At 37.2% G+C, this 18,306-nt stretch overlaps 1 protein-coding gene across 3 annotated transcripts in view; it reads right to left on the bottom strand.

The window, feature by feature from the left end:
• LOC306891752 (NLR family CARD domain-containing protein 3-like) overlaps positions 1–18,306 on the bottom strand; it is a 45,812-nt gene that overhangs the window by 24,591 nt on the left and 2,915 nt on the right. The window contains exons 6-12 of one of the 3 annotated variants that reach the window (XM_079452253.1): positions 16,786–18,306; positions 16,297–16,470; positions 15,666–15,839; positions 15,090–15,263; positions 14,493–14,666; positions 13,911–14,084; positions 6,431–7,850 (exon numbers count right to left, since the gene is read on the bottom strand). The exon at positions 16,786–18,306 is cut by the window's right edge and continues 247 nt beyond it. In XM_079452253.1, coding sequence (XP_079308379.1) covers positions 7,832–7,850; positions 13,911–14,084; positions 14,493–14,666; positions 15,090–15,263; positions 15,666–15,839; positions 16,297–16,470; positions 16,786–18,306 — 2,410 coding nt within the window. In that variant the 3' untranslated portion in view covers positions 6,431–7,831. Of the gene's footprint in view, positions 1–6,430; positions 7,851–13,910; positions 14,085–14,492; positions 14,667–15,089; positions 15,264–15,665; positions 15,840–16,296; positions 16,471–16,785 lie in introns of those variants that run through there. The other 2 variants (XM_079452251.1, XM_079452254.1) reach the window with 2 other exon arrangements.

Genomic DNA, 18,306 nt, shown 5'->3' on the forward strand with positions numbered 1-18,306 from the left:
CCCTGGAGCTTTAATCCATTGAACTACAGTACAGACGGAGCACTGCGTTTCCACATGAACCATTATTACTCACACACAGCCCGCTAAACTCTGTACATGTTGCAGGGCTCTCAAGTCTCACACATTCACCGTCACATGCATTTTAGTCTGTTCATGCGCATTAGTTTTATCTGGGGACCTCATGTGATTTAGAAATGACCTCCACACATCTGTAGTTCATGTGGCGCATTTGTATGGGATAAGTGAAGCCTGTGAGTATACTCAAATGTACAGACCTATTTCACGGATGGCAAGGCTTTACGTATAGCCTGATGTATAACGATATATGATCGAAAAGATCACCGTGATCAACTGTCTCAAAAGTTCCATGAGTTTCCATGAGAAACAACAAAACGTGAGACTCCCGGTGTTGTCAGGTATGGATATGAGCCAACACTCGAAATAATATCATAACATTTAAAAACAGCTCCATTATTCACAAACGGCGGATAAAACCTTGAAAAATGATGAATGAGCCGCCAAATCACAGAGATGCCGATTCGCACGGGACTAATATTATCACTGGACCTCAGTGTTCGGCGAAATATGGAAGAGAATTTGTGAGGGAATTTTTACTAGACATGGTCGTAAAAGGTTTAGATTTTTGATTAAAAGGAAACAAATTAGTTGTTCATTTTAAGAGACCTCTCTTATTTTCTCTTATATATTTAGTATTGCTTTTTAATCAAGAAAAATAACTTGTTATCTGAATACTCGATTCATCGACACTCCCATAAACAATCGTTGGAAGAATGGAAGATGGACATAACTCGTGTCATGGAGGGCTCTATAGTTTCAATCATTGCACTTAAACTACTTTGTTTTTCAAACACATTCCCTGGTAAGTTTATATAGTAAAATACCAGTTTGACAGAGATGTATTTTTAGGATGTTTCTAATTAAAATACTAAATAAAAGTGTTTGTGTGGTTGAATGATTTTCATGAAATTAAAATATAAATATAAATACAAATATAAAATAACACATTTTCTTTTATATAACTTATTATCATTCTTCTGAATGTTTCCTGATTTTATGTAAATGTCCATTTAAAGACGAATGTCCTAATCTTATTAGTCTTGTTATTACTTCTTCTCTTCTTTTAAAGTCACTTCCAGTCTCATTCTTTTCTAATCCTACTTTCTTTAGAATTGTATATAAATGTCTTCCTGTCTTCTCCATTTATGTTGTCAAGATTTACTAACAGCTTGTTTTTATAGATTTCTTGTCCCGGGTGAACGCAGGAGATTCTCCTTTTGGTTTTATGGCGGATTGTGAACAATGTGTTTCTCACGTATACCCAATATAGAATAATCTAACACACTGTAACTTAATGTCTTTACTGTATCTCATCATATAGAATAGCATATTACTTAATGTACTTACTATTGAACATTAATGTCCATTGCATCCTAACATTTAACTTCTTTCTGAATGCTTTGACCTTAAAGCTTTAAATCAGATTCCATTCAACCTAATATAAATGACTTTATGCTCCTTTGTACCTTTATAATAATGTCATAGCAATGTTCTACTAACCAAAAGGCTTTTTAATGTTATCACCATGAGTTAAACTGAGCAATGTACATGTTTAAAGTGAATTTTACGCAAAATGTGGCTATAATATACTTTATATATAAAAAAACATTACTAAGTTTAAATACCCAAAAAGGGCACAAAAAATCTTATAATATTAATAAAATGTGTTCTCATGGAAATACACTGGAAAAAATCAGTTGGATTAACATAAAAACATCGGTAGCACATGTATATTCAGCATAATTCAACATGTTCATGTTCAAGTTGCAAGTTTATGAACAAACATGATTTTTACATTTAAAAGTTTCCTATTTTGATTTAAAGTTCTTTGTCTTGTCTCCAGGAATCCGGCTGAGAGTGAAACGCTTCCCAATATCAATACTTTCAAGGTTTCTCTTCAGTATGGATTATGTGGTGCTGCTGCACGCTCAAAGAGTTCACACATTTCTCTTCTGTATGTTTTTATGGTGATTCTTAACACAGTCAAACAATAAAAACAAAAAGATTTTACATCTGCATGCTTTTATTTACATGCGTGGAAGAGGGGAGGAGCTAGAGACACTCAGGAGGAAAGATACGGAGAGAAGGGGAAGAGAAAGACTTCATCGCTTTCCATTTCTGACACATTAGCGCCGCTGTGTGGATGCAAACGGCATTGCGAATTCTTTGAAATTCTTCATTGACAGTATTTTTCATCCTATTTTGAGCACTTCAGCCTTTGCCTTCAGGGAATAATTGTTCTTGGCTTCTATATTTCTTCTATAATTCATTTTTGGACATTAGCAGTGTTTTCTGTCTTTTTGAATAAACCTTCTTCATACTTTCTGAACTGGTAACAGTTTTGTTTTGAGTGAATCTGTGTCACTGTGTGTTTTCGTGGAAAAGACTGTCTCTTCTATTTCAAGCGCTCACGTGGATGCTATTCTTTTTAACTGTTTTTCTTGTGGTTGAAAAAGGAAAGAGACTTTCTGTGTTTGATCAGGTGGTCATCTGTGATTAAATGACCAGCTTCTGGTCTGTGTTGGGTTCTGTTGATGAGACCATTAAATCAAACTCAAATAATGTCCAAAACAGACTACAAAAGCTACTAATATAACCTAAGGGTTCCAGTGGAGTTTAATGGATACCAGTATCATTTCTGTTGTGGTTTTCTTTCAGAAGGGTCGTCATACTTTTGTGATTATTTTAATAAAAGTAAGAGTAAGTGTAACGCATTACAAGTCAAAGACGGTAATATTGTAATATAACTAATGAGTTTTAAATGACAGTAACAAGTAATCTATAGTGTATTACATTGTGAAGGTAAATGTTTAAAATGTCAGCTGTGGCCTAGTGGTTAGAGCGTTGGGCTTGTGATCAGAAGGTTTGAATCTCAGTGTCAGCAGGTCATGACTGAAGGGCCCTTGAGCAAAGACACTTTACCCCTGATTGCTCTGCAGTAATGTGACACTGTAAAAAACTACTTGTAAGTCGCTTTGGATAAAAGCGTCCGCCAAATTAATAAATGTAAAAATAAGTTATAACATTTTTAGATTTTTAAAAGGTCTCAAGTGTTTATAAAAGTCATTGTGTCTTTGTTGTTTCATCTGTATTGTACCGAATCCTCAAGTGCTACGTCACTGATGACGCAACTTCCGTATAGTGTCGCAGGTGCGCGGTGCAGAGTTGAGGACTAACTTGATCTGGACCCAGAAAACACAAAATGTTTTTACAACGTGAAACCACAACCTATATTAAAAAACATATGCAAATAAAATTAAATGTTTTTAAAACTTAAAAAAAATAATAAAGTGCTTGATGTTTTTTATAATAGTGTAAAACTTAAATATCATGTGTGTTAACAATAAACACTGAATTAGACCAAAAGGTAACTTTTGTGACACGTTTTATTTAGGTGTTAAAATGATTTTATATTTATTAAAGAATCAATATTATATTAACACATCATTTGAACGCTTACAGATAGTAAATAAACTTACAGGTTTTTATTTCTCAAAGCAAAGTTTGTTCGCGTTGTGAACCGAAACTAGTCCATTAGTTTAGTCCATAGACAAAATACTGCTGTGAGATGAATGAGATCTAAACCTCAACACTGAGCAAACTTCAATACTGGAAATGGCCACAAGGTGGCGCACATACACATGACAATCTGAACACACACACATGAAACTAAAGGTTGTCTTTAACACGAGGCTCAATATTATGCATGTGAATTATTTTCTTATTGTGACAAATATTATATATCAATGGAAAGGTCTAAGACTCTAAAATAAATATTTCATCACTGTTTTATTAAATCATTTAGGTAAGAAGAGTAATTGATTAATAAATAACAAGAGTGTGAATAAGAGACATTTATGTGCTGCTCAATGTCTGGTGGTACACAGACATTTACTTCAATATTTTGGATGGAAATTATGATCTTATTGTTTTGACATTGGTGGTGACATCAAATTGGTCTTCAGAGCCGCATTGTCACTAAAGTTTAGCGCCGTTTACTTGATTTACTCAAACAATATAATCATTGAACAATGCTTATAACATTTTGAATATGAAATTGCTTTCTACACTATCTTTCATTGCTGTCACTCTCATTGTTAAACGGTCTATAAGTGTCTACAGCAGGATCAGTTTCTGTAGAAATACACAAAAAATACAACTAGCTGCCTTTTTATAACATAAGTATTTATACCTACATTGTTCAAACAAATGCATGACTGAGTGTTTCATAGATCTCTAAAACAGTGCAACTTTAATATAATGCACAACACATAAATGACATTGTTTGACCTCACCTGGGACCCTGTCACCTCCACAACATGACAGGCCTGCTTCTGTCACATGACCTGACAAAATAATGCATTCTCTAATCCAACACATTTATACCATAGATATCTATAGCTTACTATAGTCGTTACAAATGCCATAAACAAAAGCAAGTTTTAAGTTGTTTACTATGGTTTGTTTTATATATATATATATATATATATATATATATATATATATAAGGTTAATTTTATAAAGCCTAAAACATAAGCCTCACACAGCTGAAACAGTTAGACAGAAACATAATTTGGATCATTATTGTAATAATAAAGGCATATTAAACAGTCGATTGTCATGATATTCAACTATATTTAGCTATATCCTCATAGATGCATATAAGTACAGACACACTTTAAGTTTAGGACTCATGCGGTTTATAATGGATTGTCATGCAATGGGAGAAACGTTCCTGAATCAATATGGGATGAAACTTGTCCTGTATTTTTGTCAATCAACTCTAAACCCTTAAAATGTTTTCTTACCCGGTAACCTGCATAATCATGCTTATCGTGTCTTGTTGACGGAGCTTTGGCGAACTAAGCGCTTAAAACCGAACCGAACCGAACCGAACCGAACCAGCTGCAGCCTACGTCACGTTAGCAAAACCAATCATAAAGCGACGTGGGTTAGAGCGGCGTAACTCAAAGCCAATCCAATAAGCGACATAAACTACGGAGGCGGGACTCACTGCAGAGAACGAAACTAAACTATGTGTGTACCACAAACTGTGCTATTTTTCCATAAAGCGGTTGTAAAATATTTTTTATTTCGAATAAATTATTATTGAATAAATAAATGTTGAATAAAATAACTTATAAGTACAAAACACAAGATGGACATCACTGGTTATACAATAGATATAGTTTAAATTGAGTAGGGGTAATTTAGTGTTCATTGAATATTGGTAGAAACACGTCCCTATAGTCCCTAAACCCAAATCAACACCCTTGATGTTTCCTCACAAGTCTGGACTTGGACTTAAAGCAGCAGCCCTGGACTTCTGTCCGTTTGTTTTCCGGCCCACATTTAAAAGCCGCCCACCGGGAAAACATCAATAAAAGCTTTAACTTGTTATGAACTTGGTGTTCGTGATCTTAATGCACCTGAGGTGAAGCATTACAGTCCTTTAGTGCCCGGCTAGCCGTGGATTATCCCTTATTTATGACCTGTCTATCTGACACAATGTTTACTGTACACATGCTTTACCAGCACTGTGCTATTCAATACAGTTTCTTAGCAAATCAGACATTCAGTTTCTTCAAGTAACATTTAATCTCATGATTCCTTTAAACTCTCAGATGACAGAATATAAAGTTCACACTTCAGAAGTCTTGCAGAAACAAATCATTGCTGTGTGTTCTTCAAACAGAGAAGTTAACATGTGTCTCTTTCTCTTTTAAACACACATTTACTCTCCCTGAAATACAGCAGCAGTGGACAACAAGAACCGTTCATGACTCTGTTAGTATCAATAACTTGTCCACGTGCTTTCACCATACTCACCATGAAACAGAAAGTTGGAAGAACTGATTAATATCCTAAAGAAATATTGTGTAATGATGTCATATGCATGAAAGTAAAGACGAAACACATGTTCTCCTCTCAGCTCATGATCTCTAATGTGATCTCACTCTTGCACAGGTAATGATCTGAAGAGCCACGTGCACATGCGCCCCAAACAAAGGCGCAACAAAACAGCGAGATTCCTCGTAAAATCTGTTGATATCATTGCACGTTTGGGTGATGTTATTCTGCACTTGTGCGGCGGACCTTCAGATGATTCAATACAAGACTAAAAGTTTGTTTTCATTTTATTAAAAGATCTCGACTCTGGTGATAAACGATTTTACTATGAAGAGCGACTGCACACAGTGGAGATCATTCCACACCACCAAAAGTGTTTTTGTTAGTATTCATATTTATTTATATTATCAATCAATCCTTTGCACATTATATGCTAACAATTATGTGCAGTTTTCCCCACCATAATGTGCGGACATGACCAGAAACGCAGGAGACATTGCTTGTATACAAGAACTTCTTTATTATAAGTTTGACATAAGTTATTTATCATAGCTGAACCTCCTCACGGAGGGTCCCAGAACTCCCCAAAACACAGAGAGAGAGAGACAGCCTTTTCTACCCAGAGGATCAAACCAATTTAAATACATGGGTGACAACTGAAATTCATATATATACAACATCATAATTAACAACAAGTTTTACAGCAAAGTAAATGATTTAGCATCAAAGTAAATGATTTTACATCAAAGTAAATGATTTTGCATCAAAGTAAATGATTTTGCATCAAAGTAAATGATTTTGCATCAAAGTAAATGATTTTGCATCAAAGTAAATGATTTTGCATCAAAGTAAATGATTTTGTATCAAAGTAAATGATTTTGCATCAAAGTAAATGATTTTACATCAAAGTAAATGATTTTGCATCAAAGTAAATGATTTTACATCAAAGTAAATGATTTTACATCAAAGTAAATGATTTTGCATCAAAGTAAATGATTTTGCATCAAAGTAAATGATTTTGCATCAAAGTAAATTATTTTACATCAAAGTAAATGATTTTGCATCAAAGTAAATGATTTTACATCAAAGTAAATGATTTTGCATCAAAGTAAATGATTTTGCATCAAAGTAAATGATTTTGTATCAAAGTAAAGGATTTAGCATCAAAGTTAATGATTTTGTATCAAAGTAAAGGATTTAGCATCAAAGTTAATGATTTTACATCAAAGTTAATGATTTTACATCAAAGTTAATGATTTTACATCAAAGTTAATGATTTTACATCAAAGTTAATGATTTTACATCAAAGTAAATGATTTTACATCAAAGTAAATGATTTTGCATCAAAGTAAATGATTTAACATCAAAGTAAATGATTTTACATCAAAGTTAATGATTTAACATCAAAGTAAATGATTTTACATCAAAGTAAATGATTTTACATCAAAGTAAATTATTTTGCATCAAAGTAAATGATTTAACATCAAAGTAAATGATTTTACATCAAAGTAAATGATTTTACATCAAAGTAAATGATTTTGCATCAAAGTAAATGATTTTACATCAAAGTAAATGATTTTACATCAAAGTTAATGATTTAACATCAAAGTAAATGATTTTACATCAAAGTAAATGATTTTACATCAAAGTAAATGATTTTACATCAAAGTAAATTATTTTACATCAAAGTAAATTATTTTGCATCAAAGTAAATGACACAATAAGTCAAACCAATACCCAAACCAAGAACAAGAATAAAACAATTACATAAAACATAAGAATAACCCCCCTACACACATAATAAATGAACCAAGCCTACATTACCCATATTCATCGGAGAAACAGAAAGGCTGCACATCTTCTTAGACCCCCAAGACCAATGCTTTCACCCTTAATGTGATTGTTACAGTCGAGGATTAATACTGTAAAACATTGAGGAGAAACATCAGATATGATATTAATATAATAAAAGAGAACACAATAAAAGTGCAACCACACTGTAATGATAATCATTACGGTAATCATTGCATGTTATGTACAGCCCGTTTAAGATGGGGACTACCTTAGTAGTACGGGGTGTCAGTACACGATCCGGTCCACCTGCACGATCCGTTCTGAGCATGCGCGTAATTACGTATTAGAAAACGTCATGGCGTTGTAGAAACCGCTCATGCGCAAATGATGATTTTGTTGTGCGATGATTTACGACACTGCACGATCTGTTCCACGCTTGCGCAGCTTTGTTTGACTTTCTTTATATTTTTTTACTGTTAAATTAAATACAAAACTTAATTTACTTCGCTTCTGTCCACCTCGTGTCATTTCACTATGCGTTCTGTCAAGTCAGTTTGAAATACTGTAATGCTTCCCCTGACTTTGTAGTTTGTAGTTCTTTCTTCATGTAAATGAATATAGTCTAGTTAGACATACGTGTAATGTTCCTTATTGGCTTCTGTAAACGCCATTGAAGGGATTATTTTACTAATTAAGATTAAATGGATAGATATTAGCCTATAGACCCATACTAATAAATTACTACATTTAAAGTTAATAGTATTATCAGATTTTAATTAAAAAAACGACACAAACCCGTAAGGTTAATAGACATGATACAGCAATGAATCGCAAAATGGAGTTTGGAGGAAACTGAAGATTTGCAGTCGATAAAAATACTTTATTCCACATGTAACCAAAATCATATATGTTCATGTAACAACTCTATTATTTTGGATTGGCAACCACATAAACACATCGTAATGGTAACGTAAGCAACATTTAAAAACATAAAAACAGACTCGCCGTGAACGGTTAAACTGTGTAACTTTAGCCTACAAAACAAAAAATATGCCACCAGTTGTGCCGCCTGCCATCAAACGTTTCATCGCCTGCGTGCGTGGTACCAATAGTGTAGGAAAACCATGACGTTTTCTAATACGTAATTACGCGCATGCTCAGAACGGATCGTGCAGGTGGAACGGATCGTGTACCGACACGGGGTTCATCCGTAATGCCATGGCCTGTGAGATGTTAATAAAGACGACTACGAGCAGCGCCGCCGCTCCCACCACGCAAATCACGCGCTGTGCGTAGGGCACCAAGTGCCGTGGGGGCATCAAAAGCAGCCTAATTGAAATTTTCTTGTTTTTAAATCTAATACTATTTCATTAGGATATGGAAATACGGCCGAACAATCCGCGCGGCTACGCGCCGGTAGATCGCGCAAGCGTCAGACCAGTTTGACAGAAGTTAGAAAGAAGACGGCAGATTTTGTCATCCTGAGGTGATGTTGCCTCTCGAAAATAAGACCTAAGGGTCTTAAGTACCAGCAGCTCGTCGGTTAACTTTATGTTTTTCAGTGCTGGCATGTCGGTCAATGGTGGCTTTCCCTTTACTACTAACGTCCACTTCACAGCGACATAGTTTGCAAAATCCATGGAAAGCATCTCTAAGGCTTTTTTATATGAATTCGTGATCTTTTGTCCATTCCAGATTAAATTATGTCGGACGTTTCGGCATGTTAACGTTATGATGTGACGTAGCCAGTACGCACCTCAATTCGTGGAGGCTTGTTTACGTTTTTAACCAATTATATATCAGATATTTATTTGACACCTCTTTCAGCCAATCATTTGTTTGACCGGAGATCTTACGGCATCAGACGCTATGCTGCTGCGTCCCAATAAAGGTTTTAGAGCGCGTTTTTAAAGGCCGATTCAGTGCAACTCCGAAAAGGAGGACAAATGAGTGTTCGGCTTGAAGCTGCGCCGGACGCCGGACAGGGGGCTTAAAATCCGGACTGTCCGGCCAAAAGCCGGACGTATGGCCACCCTAAGTAAATGTGATACACGAGCGAGATTTCATCAGCGTGTTCAAAAACATGGCGAAACTGCGGAGGAATTTGCCTGAACTGGCAAAAACGTGTGAATCTGGGGAAGCCAAGAGTGAAAACATACGAGACAGACTCGTGATCGGTGTACTCGACAAAGACTCGTGATCGGTGTACTCGACAAAGACAAAGACTGCCGGATTTGTCACTGGACAGAGCGTGACGACATGCGTGGCAATCGGAGCAGGTTAAAACACATGTTTTTGACACTTTCAAGCCTGAAAAGAGAGAGAGAAAAGGGACACAGAGACAAAATAACCAGAGATATACACGAACAAGCGACGCAAACGAGGAAAAGTGCATGAGATGTGGCAAACAGCATTCAAAAAGTGTCAACTGCCCTGCAAGACGAGCAGACTGCCGCAAGTGTGGTTAGAAAGGCCATTATGCAGTGGTGTGTCGTACTCTACATGTCAGTGATGTGAATGTGGTGCAGGGTGAGCATGAATCTTCACTTTTCCTGGGAGCAATTATGGTAAAAGACTCAAGTGACTCTTCGTCTATAACTTTGAGAATTCAGGATACAGCAGTGGAGTTTAAGATAGACACTGGAGCAGACATTAGTGTCATATCAGAACAAACCTACAATGCTCTCAACAAAAAGCCTAAATTGAAGCGCGTGCATGCAGCGCTGGATTGCCCAGGTGGAAAACTGAAAAGCGAAGGAAGATTTGAGGCCAGCACTCATTACAAAGGTTACATGTACTACTTTACGGTGTTTGTTCTAGCAGGACAGTCTGTTAACAACCTGCTTAGTCGAGAAGTATCCGCAGCTCTTGGACTAGTTCAGCGTATTGATAATGTGATGAGTTCGCCTGGCGAGAGTGTTGGACTTTTGAAAACTACTCCTGTGAAAATCAAGCGAAAAGAAGATGCAGTTCCATTTGCAGTCGTGGTAGCGAGGAGAGAATCTGTTCCTCTACTCCCTAAGGTGAAAGCTGAAATGGATCAGATGGCGAAGAGTGGTGTGATCGAGGATATAACGGAACCGACGGAGTGGTGCGCGCCAATGGTCCCAGTACCAAGGAAAAATGGTCAAGTGAGAATATGTGTTGACCTAAAGTGTCTAAACCAAACAGTGGAACGAGAGAGGTATATCTTGCCTACCCTTGATGATATACTCCCTCAGTTGTCAGGATCAACAATGTTTTCACTTCTAGATGCAGCAAGCGGGTTCTGGCGAATTCCGCTGGACAAAGAGAGCGTCAAATTAAGCACCTTCATAACGCCGTTTGGGAGGTACTTTTTTCACAGACTTCCTTTTGGAATCTCCACTGCACCAGAAAAATTTCCAGAGAGATGAACAACCTCTTGAAAGACCACGAAGGTACGGCAGCATACATGGACGACATAATTGTCTACGGAGATACATTGGAGGTTCATCATCGTCGACTACAAAGAGTCTTGAAAACACTTTCTGATCCTGGACTGCAGCTCAATGACAGCAAGTGTCTGTTGAGACAAAAGCAGATTCGGTTTCTCGGTCACGTCATCGATTCTCATCGAGTCAGGCCTGATGAGGAAAAGATCAATGCCATATTGAACACTCCACCCCCACAGAATGTGACCGAGGTGAAGAGAGTCTTGGGAATGGTTCACTTTCTAGGTCGATACCTACCAAACCTTGCTGAGATAACCTGCCCACTAAATGATTTACTGAAGACTGATACGGTCTAGACCTGGAGTCATGCACAGGAACAAGCACTTACAAGAGTGAAGAAGCTCATGACTGAAGCACCAATTCTTTCCTACTTCAATGTGAACAAACCTACCATCGTAAGTGCTGATGCCAGCAGCTATGGACTCGGAGGAGTTCTCTTCCAGCGGCAGCGTGATGGATACCTAATCTAAACCTGAGACCTGTAGCTTACTGCTCTCGTACGTTAACCAACGCTGAAACAAAATATGCTCAGATTGAGAAAGAATGCCTCGGTGTGGTGTGGGCTTGTGAAAAATTCTCCAAGTATGTGTACGGCCTGGATAGTTTTGTTATCAACACAGAGCACAAACCGTTGGTCCCGCTCATCAACAGCAAGGGAATTGACATGGTTCCTTTGAAGTGTCAAAGATTGCTAATTCGGCTGATGAACTTCAATGCAAAAGCTGAATATGTTCCAGGGAAACATTTATCTGAAACTGAACAAGACTACGGATCTGAACCTTGTGCTGGATAAACTGAACCGGAAGATCAGAGAAGAGGAGCGGCGCTGACAACGCTCAAATAACATCAATACGCCACGTGCAATATTTAATTCTGGATTATACCTGAATTTGAACTTTTAGTTTGAGAATCGAGTGAAATTTAGTTTTGTGTGTTGGATCCGATTTTATTAAAAGATTTTATTGTTGGAATATGTTCACTGGTCGTTGCCGACACTCCTTTGATTACTACCCCATTGGCAAATGGACCTTGGGTGAGAATCGCTGCAGATATGTGCGAAGTGAACAAGTCCTACCTAGTAGTAGTCGACTATTTCTCGAGATTTATAGACATTGCTTACCTTCCAGATCTATCAGGAAAGACTGTGATCTCGAGATTGAGTAACATGTTTGCAAGGTGGGGCTGTCCGGATGCCCTCGTTACGGATAATGGACCGCCGTTCACAAGTCAGAAATTTATGGACTTTGCAAAAGTATACAGGTTTCATCACATCACCACAAGCCCTCATTTCCCGCAGTCGAACGGAGAGGCGGAAAGAGCAGTGAGAACGTCTAAACATATCCTCAGACAGGACGACTCTAGCTTAAAGAGCGACGCCGATACAAGCCACGGGTTGTAGCCCTGCACAGTTAATGCTAGGACGCCAGCTGAAGACACCAGTGCCTGTACTGGAAAAGAAACTGGTACCAAAGTGGCCCGACTTCTTCAAGGTGAGAGTGAGAGACAACATGACAAAATCCAACTACAAGCGGTACTATGACAGACGCTATGGTTGCCGACCATTACCTGAACTCAGACCAGGAGATCCTGTAAAAGTCAAACTGGATGATCGAAAAGGCTGGAACAGCACTGCTACTGTCATTCACAGACATTCAACTCCTTGTTCCTACATCGTTTGTACGGAGACTGGACATCTGAGGAGAAACAGGAAACATCTTCGTCTTCGCCACTCGTCTCCACCGGAAAGGGTGATGGGACATGAGAGAGCGGTGGATGGAGATCAGGTACAAACTGAGCAGCAGGATAATACTCATGATCAAGCTGGAGTACTAAATAACCCAGAACAACCTACACCGCTGGTTACTGCAAGGGGAAGAGTTGTCAAACATCTTGCGTACATGCAATACTTTATATTTAGTACATAGATCGCTATATGAGGCAGAATAATCCTCAGCATCTATGTGGGTGCCTAGCTAATCATTCCCTAGCTAATCATTTGTTATTCTGAAGAAAACCTTCAAGAACGTTTGGTTATGTTTATTGTTCTTATTTTGCAATGTTTAGATGTTAACATAAGCATTATTGTTTAAAAAGGGGGAAGATGTAATGATAGTCATTACGGTAATCATTGCATGTTATGTACTGCCCGCTTAAGAACGGGACTACGGTAGTAGTACGGGGTTCATCCCTAATGCCATGGCCTGTGAGATGTTAATAAAGACGACTACGAGTTAACACAGACATGCGTGTGTATAGTCCTTATTCCTACGAGTGCCATCCTAACATTACACACACCAACATTAACACAAGTCTGAGTACAAGACATTTCCGTCACTTGTTCAAAATAAAACTATTTTAAAGCGTGAGGTCGCTGGTAGTAAAAGAGCAGCAGGTGGATCTCTACAGCAGCTTTACGTTACTTTAGATCTGAAGCAAGTGTACAGACCAAACTTCACTTGCATTTACAACAAGTCCACTGAAAGTGTCATGAGCACTAATAGATGAAACAACAGAAACATGTGTCGAGTTTGTTTGTGATGGCCTACGACTTGAGAACAACGTCAATATATTTATTAGCCCACCTGATCCGTGACTAGTCGACATCAAGCTTTAAATGAAGAGCCAGAGCATTCATGTCGACTAGTTTGAGCAAAACCTTACAGTGTGGAAATATAGAATAGAAATATAATGATTTATAAATAATAAATAACTCACAGTAGTGTCTGTAGTTGACAGTGTGGATCCTTCAGTAGATCAGAGAGCAGCGTCACTCCTGAATCTTCTGGATTATTAAAGCTCAGATCCAGTTGTGTCAGATGTGAGGGGTTTGATCTCAGAGCTGAAGTCAGAGCAACACAACCTTCAGATCCAATACTGCAGAACGCCAGACTGAAGAGAGAAGAAAATAAATGAAATAATGACAATAATTAATAGCACAATTATTTAATATAGTTATTTATACTTTATTTAATATTTTTATTATTTCATATATTATTCAATTATTATTAATCAATGTATCAAATTATGTCCCTTTTTACAAGATATGTAATAAATGAAATGATTGTAAATCACTGTCAGTTTATATTAATATCATGAATAGTTTAATATATTCAAGTAATTTATTTAAATGATCTCAGTTTGGTGATAATTCTGTATGAATCTAAATCAACAGAGTCATTGACTGACAGTCACTGTTGAGTCTCTTACATATAAAGATGATTCTGATAAACTTATGAAGACCTTCATTTACATAATACATACACATGTTTAACTTTATTGCTTTAAGGATTTTCTTACTGTAATGTCTTCAGTTTACAGTTTGTATTCTTCAGTCCATCAGAGAGCAGCTTCACTCCTGAATCCTTCAGATTATTGTGACTCAGGTTCAGTTCTGTCAGACTTGAGGAGTTTGATCTGAGAACTGACGCCAGTGATGAACAACTTTTCTCTGTCAGTTTACAGCGACTCAGACTGAGAGAGAAATAACAACATAAGTGTGTTAAAATTATAGTAATAAATTTATAATTAAAACAAGTTGATCTCATTTCAATGAAAGCTTGAAAACTTCTATGAGTGACAGTGAACTTCAGTAAAACATGATGTGTGTGTCCAGAAACACAAGAACAGTATGTCATGTTAACTTCATGTATATGTAGAGAAAACTTCTGTATAATATAATTACATTTATTAATTGGGGAAATGTTTTTATCCAGAGAGACTTACACATGAGATTAATACAAGAAGAATGAGTTTATCCAAGAGAAAACATATTACAAGTAAAGTGACTACATCAAATTTACACAAGAACAAGAGTGAAACAGCAAAAATAATCGACAGTCACTTGAATTAAACAAAATCATTTATAACTAAATGATAATTTGATCAGTAACTCACAGTAGTTTGTGTAGTTGACAGTGTGGATCCTTCAGTACATCAGAGAGCAGCTTCACTCCTGAATCTCCTGGATTATTATCACTCAGATCCAGTTGTGTCAGATGTGAGGGGTTTGATCTCAGAGCTGAAGTCAGAGCAACACAACCTTCAGATCCAAAACTGCAACTATATAGACTGAATAGAGAAGAAAATAAATGAAATAATGACAATAACATTTAGACAATAATCAGGAGTAACATTATTTAATATAGTTCATTGTACTTTCATTATTTCATTTATTATTAAATTATTATTCATCAATGTATCAAATTATGTCCCTTTTTACAAGATACAAGTAATAAATTAAAGGATTGTAAATCATAATAATATCATGAATAGTTTAATATGTTCAAGTTAGTTATTAAATGATCTCAGTTTGGTGATAATTCTGTATGAATCTGAATCAACAGAGAGTCATTGACTGACAGTCACTGTTGAGTCTCTTACATATAAAGATGATTCTGATAAACTTATGAAGACCTTCATTTACATAATACATACACATGTTTAACTTTATTGCTTTAAGGATTTTCTTACTTTAATGTCTTCAGTTTACAGTTTGTATTCTTCAGTCCATCGGAGAGCAGCTTCACTCCTGAATCCTTCAGATTATTGTTACTCAGGTTCAGTTCTGTCAGACTTGAGGAGTTTGATCTGAGAACTGACGCCAGTGATGAACAATTTTCCTCTGTCAGATTACAGCCCCTCAGACTGAGAGAGAAATAACAAGATAACAGTGAGTTAAAATGTTTTAATACATTTATCATTAAAATAATTTGATCTCATGTATTTTCAATGAAAGCTTAACTTCTAGCATGAGTGACAGAAAACCTCAGCAAAACATGAATGTGTGTCTACAACTAAACAGTGTAATGTTTAACTTCATGCAAATGGAGAGCAACTTTCCATATATTACATTTCTATTTATTATTAAAACTTTTATCCAAAGGGATTTACACATGAGATTAATACAAGCAGATCGAGTTTATCCAAGAGAAAACATTTTACAAATAGTGCTACCACACCACATTTACACAACAAGAATGAAACAGCAAAAATACTTGAAAGTCTCTTGTGATTATTAAAAATATTGAGTTTATAAACAAAATTATTAGGACCTCGACTGATTTTACAAACACACACGTTATTGCTTTAAGGATTTTCTTACTGTAATGTCTTCAGTTTACAGTTTGTATTCTTCAATCCATCAGAGAGCAGCTTCACTCCTGAATCCTTCAGATTATTGTGACTCAGGTTCAGTTCTGTCAGACTTGAGGAGTTTGATCTGAGAACTGACGCCAGTGATGAACAACTTTTCTCTGTCAGATTACAGCGACTCAGACTGAAAGAGAAATAACAAGATAACAGTGAAGATATAAACACATCAAGAGATAATGTTTGAACAATGAGAATCATCTGCACAAGAGCTGAAGCAACATCTGCACCTGATAGAGAATCACTGCAAGAACTGAACCCTGACAGACGATTATAAATAAAAAACAAATGAATGAAAATCAGAAAAAGCCACAAGAGAGCAGCTCTCACTCTATAGATGCAGTGAACAATTCCATCATGTTTTATTGTGTCTCTGTAGGACATTAACTACAGTAATGTGGACTGTTAGATGTTCAGGTGAAACTGCAGGTAAATGACTCACTCAGCTGTTCTGGATGCTTTGATCACTGGCAGAAGCCTCAGAAGACATTCATCTGATCGATCATATTTCCTCAGATTAAACTCATCCAGCTTCTCTTCTGAGTTCAGTAACACAAACACCAGAGCCGACCACTGAGCAGGAGAGAGACGGACTCCAGTAAGACTAGACTCATCTCCTCTGTTCACATATGTTTGTACTTCCTGCACTAGAGAATGATCATTGAGTTCATTCAGACAGTGAAACAGATTGATGGATTTCTCTGGAGAGAGATTCTCTCTGATCTTCATCTTAATGTACTCGACTATTTCCTGTTTACTGTCAGAGCTTCTTCCTGTCTGTGTCATCAGATCTCGTAAGATTGTCTGACTGGACTCCAGTGAGAGACCCAGAAGAAATCTGAGGTAAAGATCCAGGTGTCCGTTCTCACTCTGTAAGGCCTTGTCCACTTCACTCTTCAGTAAATCACTCATGTTTGATCTCAATCCGCTGAAGAATCCTGATGTTTGCTGAAGAAATGACAGAAACTTGAATAAAGCAGCGAGAAACTCCTGAACGCTCAGATGCACAAAGCTGAACACCTTCCCCAGGTTCAGTCCAAACTCCTCTCTGAAGATCTGAGTACAAACTCCTGAGTACACTGACGCTTCTCTGACATCAATGTCACACTCTCTCAGATCCTCCTCATAGAAGATCAGGTTCCCTTTCTCCAGCTGTTGAAAAGCCAGTTTTCCCAGAGACTCAAGACTCTTTCTAGCCTGCTGAAGATCTACCTCACATTTCCCATCATACTTCTGACTCTTCAGTTTGATCTGAAACATCAGGAAGTGTGTGAACATGTGAGTGAGAGTCTTGGGGATCTGTGCTGGACTCTCTGCTTCACTCAACATTCTCTGGAGAACAATGGCTGAAATCCAGCAGAAGACTGGGATGTGACACATGATGTACAGACTTCTGGATGATTTCATGTGTGTGATGATTCTGTTGGCCAGACTCTCATCATTGATTCTCTTCCTGAAATACTCGTCCTTCTGAGGGTCATTGAATCCTCGTACATCTGTGATCAGATCAACACACTCAGGAGGAATCTGATTGGCTGCTGCTGGTCGAGAGGTGATCCAGATCAGAGCAGAAGGAAGCAGATTCCCCTTGATGAGGTTTGTCAGCAGCACATCCACTGACGCTGATTCTCTGACATCAAACAAACTCCGATTCTTTGAGAAATCTAGAGGAAGACGACACTCATCCAGACCATCAAAGATAAACACAACTTTACAATCATCAAAGTCTGTCGATCTCAGTTCTTTTGTATCTGTGAAGAACTGATGAAGAAGATCCATCAGACTGATATTTGTCTGTTTGATCAGATTCAGTTCTCTGAAAGGAAGTGGAAATATGAAGTGAAGATCTTGATTTGTTTTTTCTTCAGCCCAATCCAGAATGAACTTCTGCACAGAGACTGTTTTTCCAATTCCAGCGACTCCTTTAGTCAGCACACTTCTGATGGGTTTGTTTAGTTCAGGT

Source organism: Barbatula barbatula (genome assembly GCF_947034865.1).
Source record: "Barbatula barbatula genome assembly, chromosome: 3".
Lineage (NCBI taxonomy): Eukaryota > Metazoa > Chordata > Actinopteri > Cypriniformes > Nemacheilidae > Barbatula > Barbatula barbatula.